The 4,332-nt window shown below is 54.5% G+C and overlaps 1 protein-coding gene across 1 annotated transcript; it reads left to right on the top strand.

Annotated features, from left to right (window-relative positions):
• Window positions 1-673: 673 nt before the first annotated feature.
• On the top strand, window positions 674-3,780 carry LOC144180238 (uncharacterized). Its single transcript, XM_077708617.1, has 2 exons — window positions 674-707; window positions 2,855-3,780. Exons 1-2 carry the CDS (start codon window positions 674-676, stop codon window positions 3,778-3,780), a joined length of 960 nt encoding a protein of 319 aa, XP_077564743.1.
• Window positions 3,781-4,332: the final 552 nt, after the last annotated feature.

Genomic DNA, 4,332 nt, shown 5'->3' with positions numbered 1-4,332 from the left:
ATGAGTCGGACCTTCTGGTTGGAAAGATGGCCTTCTATCAGCTCTTCCACCGTGTTGTGTAGCCCCGTGCTAGCAGCCTCTGTGTGGACGCACTCCTGAGAAGACCAATGGCCGGAGCTTCTGGTTGGAAAGATGGCCTTCTATCAGCTCTTTCACCGTGTTGTGTAGCCCCGTGCTAGCAGCCTCTGTGTGGACGCACTCATGAGAAGACGAATGGCCTGCTCGATGGCCTTTCTAATCATTATATGAAGCATCTCTATGTCTTCCTTGTCGAGAAGAAGAAAGGGGGTTGACGTAAGTAACTCTCGAGAGGACAAAAGCTTCAGTTAATCGAAAGGTACCGGATTCCTTTAGGCCTTGCTTCTTGGTGGCAACTCGCCTGATCATGTGTATGACTTGATTAATGCTGTTTTTGAGGCGCTGCAAGGAGACGTCACTCTTGGTGTTAGCCTCGAGATGTAGGCCCAGGATCTTGACGCTGGGGCTTGGAGTGATGGCCTAGCCGTCAAGGAGTATTTGAATGTATTCCTTGGTTTGGCGTGAGGGCGGACGACAAGGAGCTGTAAGTGTTTACGTGAACACTGGAGCCCACAGGCTTTAGCACATTGGCGTACTAGAAGTCAGATGCCATGCATTGGTGTGAGCTTCCTTGAATTTTTTTAACTCTTATCCCATGAGAAAGGTGGGCACAGGGCCACCAGACGGGCGTGAGTGGTCGCGTAACGCTTTCACGTTGCATTCAGCGAGAACGCAGGGGTAAACCCGTAGATGTGCTTGGTGAGTACACCACCTTTGTTCCCAGTCTTCGCGTGGGCTCTTAGCTAAATCGGTAAGACAACGGGCTCTCGCTTTGTTAGTCTATTAGTTCCAAGTTCGATTCCCGGCGGTGCCCCTAGATTCTTTTATTTGTTCGCTGGAGTTTTCTGGTGACACCAACGGTCGCGAAAGAACCCTTGGGGGGTAGAGGTAAAAAGCTTTGCTTTAAAAATCGCGCTAACCCACCCCGTGAATGTGGTTGGAAAGCAAAGCTGTAAGCGGCACCCAAAACTATTACCCATGCGACGTCATTTAAATTCACTCACACTGCTCTACAAATAGTAAAACCAGAGAGAAGTAAAATGCACTTACCACAGCATTTATTACTTCAAAGAGATATTCTTGGTAAGCTTAAATCAATGCATGATGCATGAACGATGTTTGGTTGAGTTGTATTGGTGTGGCACAAAAGTGGAAACCTTTTTTTATAAAATTAAAGGTTGTAAGGTCCACTTATGAGATTAGCGGCCAGACGCCAGAGCTGCGCGTGACAACCCGCCGCTCTGTCTAGCGACGTAGCACTGCCAACACTGCGCTGCTGCCGTCGCTAATTCGTCACGGCGCGCACGGGAGACGGATCGTCTGGCCCACCGCATAACTCAAGGATAATTCCCAATTGAGAAAGCAAACAGCGCCGCCGGATTCAAGGAACGTCTGCTCGACGCGCGGAGGTGGTGGGATTACCGGCGTGTCTCCATTGTTGTCGCGCCCTGGTCAGCATGACGCACTGTCGCCGTCTTCCGCTTTCACCCCGCGGGGTCGCCCGAACCTGCTCGTCTGCGAGCGTGCCGTTGACCCGAAGATGACCCCGTCTCATTGAATATTCCGTGGCGTGCTGAGTGACAGCTGTCTATGTGAATTTGGGCACTCTCTAACGCGTGTGCGAACGCTACAGGGGCGTTCCCGAGAGAGGGTGATCTCGAGGTTTTATAAGGCCGAACTTGGCCGTTTGAAATCGTTCTTGTCTGAGCGCTGAGCTGGCAGTTCCCGGCGGGACAAGGAGTCTCGACCGTTAACGCTAGGTTGGGAGTTGTGAGCCCCCTAGTCGAGGTTAAGATCGCGTCGGAGGTTTAGGGTGCAGCGCCGCACCGGGCAAATAGACGGATCTTGCGGCGAGACAGAGTCTCGGCCGTGGTTTCTTGAGCGGTTTGTGCACGCTCCGAGAATAGGAGAGTTAGACGAAGTTGAGGAGCTCGAGTGATTTGTGCGTACTCGGAGCTAGCGTCTAGCCGAAGTTTGAAGTTTTTCTTTTCATTTCTCATGTACCCAGTTTTCGTGCTGTAAATAGCTGTATATAAACTCTTTGTTTCACTTAATCAACCCCAACGCCTCGAGTTCGTCAATTGGACCGCCATCTCCAAGAACTTCAACACCATCGCCCTGCCAGCCTCCTGCCAAACCAACCGGAGCCCGGGCGATTGGGTTGCTGACTTCGGGGAAATGATCCTCATTTCCTGACTTCGTTCCTGACTTCGGGGCGATTGGGTTCCCGACACCGGACTTCGGGGAAATGATCTTTACTGGCGCAGCCGACAGGATTTGGCAGAAGAAATAACCAGGCCACAACCAAAGGGCAGCAAGCTGACGCAAGCCCGCCTTCATCGGCAGCAGCCGAGCTCCGCGCGGAGTGGAGCGGCAGAGCCAAGCCAGCGCACGGAGCCAGCGCACGGAGCCAGCGACGCGGCAGCCGACCACTGAAGGTGCGGGTGAGTGGGATTTCTTGCGCTTCGTTGTGGCGGTGTAGGCTGAGTCTGGGGTTGCATGGTAGTCACGCGGAGCATGCAGACCAACATGGCGGAAGGAGACGGAAATGGTAGGACACATGAGGCGCCACCTCAAGGAGGAACGGCGGCAGGAGGGGTGGTCCAAGCAGAGTCTGAAACAATAATCCTTAAAGGAATGGAGTTGGAGTTTCAGGAGCGAGAGAGAAAAGAAGCACGCGAAGCGGAGGAAAGAGCGCGAGAGGCGGCGGAGCGAAAGAGGAAAGAAGCGCGCGAGGCGGAGGAGCGAGAGAGAAGAGAGGTGCGAGAATCGGAAGAACGCAAACTAAAACTGAAGCTCGAATCCCATGAGCGGCTGCTAAGGTTGGAGCTGGAGACGAGGGCTGGCACGCAAACTCCTACGGGCTCGGACTCAGACGAGGGTAGGCGGCGGGGCTTAGACCCGGTCACTCAGTGCGCAAAGGTCCTGAAAGGGCTTAAGCTGCCGTGCGATGCGGACATTCCGTTGTGGTTCGACGAAGTTGAAAGGCTGTTTGTAACGTACGGTGTACCGGAGTCGAGTCGGGTTCATTTAGTTGTACCGGCATTGTCGGAACGGGTGAGGTACGTGTCACGTGGACTCGGGGACAGTGAGTGCAATGACTACGAAGCGGTAAAAAAGGCCGTGCTGCAGGAGCTTAGGCTAAGCCCCGCAGAATACCTCGACCGATTTGCAAAGGCAGCGAAACGTAATGGCGAAACCTGGTCGCAAATCGCCTCCCGCGTTGGCACCCAGTTTGACTACTACATGAAATCGGGGAAGGTCGAAACAAAAGAGGAGGTAGTGGCCCTCATGGTGGCCGATAGAATTAAGAACAGTTTCAGCGCTGAGGGACTGGAGTACGTTCGCTTGCGCGAAGCAGAGACGTGGCTGACGCCGCGAGAGATAGCTAACGTGCTGCAAACCTTCGAGCAGGCCAAGGGGAGAGCCTCCGCTGTTGGGCGTAGAGATCAAGTACCCCCGCTTAATACCAACAGTGTCAAGCGAATGTGGATTTGTAGCGTCTGTAAGGGAGAGGGCCAACATTTCCGGCTGTGCCCAAAAATTGCTGAGAAGTCAGGAAACCCAGGGCGCAGCGCGCACGTGCAGAGAGTGTTAGTAGAGGACGCAAGTGCAGTGCAGGCTCAGGATGTCGGCCTCACGAGCGGGGGCAGCGAATTCTCGTGGCCGAGGGAAATGCGCTCGAAAGAATTGATGAGCTGAGAAAGTCTAGACTACAGCACGTGGAACTCGACTGTGCAGGCAAGACAGTTACCGCGACGGTCGACACGGGAAGCGAAGTTACGGTGGTACGAGAAAGTCTAGTCCCACAGGACGCTATGCAGCCATCGCGCACCATCAGGCAAGTTCCAGAATTTGGCGAGTCGGTTAGCGCGAGAGTGGTCAGTCTGCCTGTGAGTTTGAGGCAGGGCGTGTCGGTGGTCGGGAGCCCCAAGGTGCAGCTAATCTGTGCTGTCGCCAACAATATCGCCGAGGGACTAGAATGTTTGCTTTCGAGAGAGGATTGGGAGCTGCTGACGAAATGTCACCACAACCGGGAGGCGAACAGCACGGCTGAAACTTTCGCCTCCTCAAGTTGGGACTGCGAGGTCGGCACCGGGGCGACCTCGGAACCGGCGGCTGCCGTGTGTGAGATTACGGGAGAGACGGCACCCGAAGCTCCGGCCGAGGAGATTGATGAGGCAGTCGAAGTTGAGGGCCCACGGGCAAGGCTACTGGCGTCTCAGCTGCTGATGACAGTGTAAAGAAAGTTTG

The sequence above is a fragment of the Haemaphysalis longicornis genome, unplaced genomic scaffold (genome assembly GCF_048455015.1).
Source record: "Haemaphysalis longicornis isolate Haplotype H1 unplaced genomic scaffold, Haemaphysalis longicornis Haplotype H1 scaffold_4, whole genome shotgun sequence".
NCBI lineage: Eukaryota > Metazoa > Arthropoda > Arachnida > Ixodida > Ixodidae > Haemaphysalis > Haemaphysalis longicornis.
Note: the sequence above shows the minus strand (reverse complement) of the source record. Positions and strands in the feature narration are given on the sequence as shown.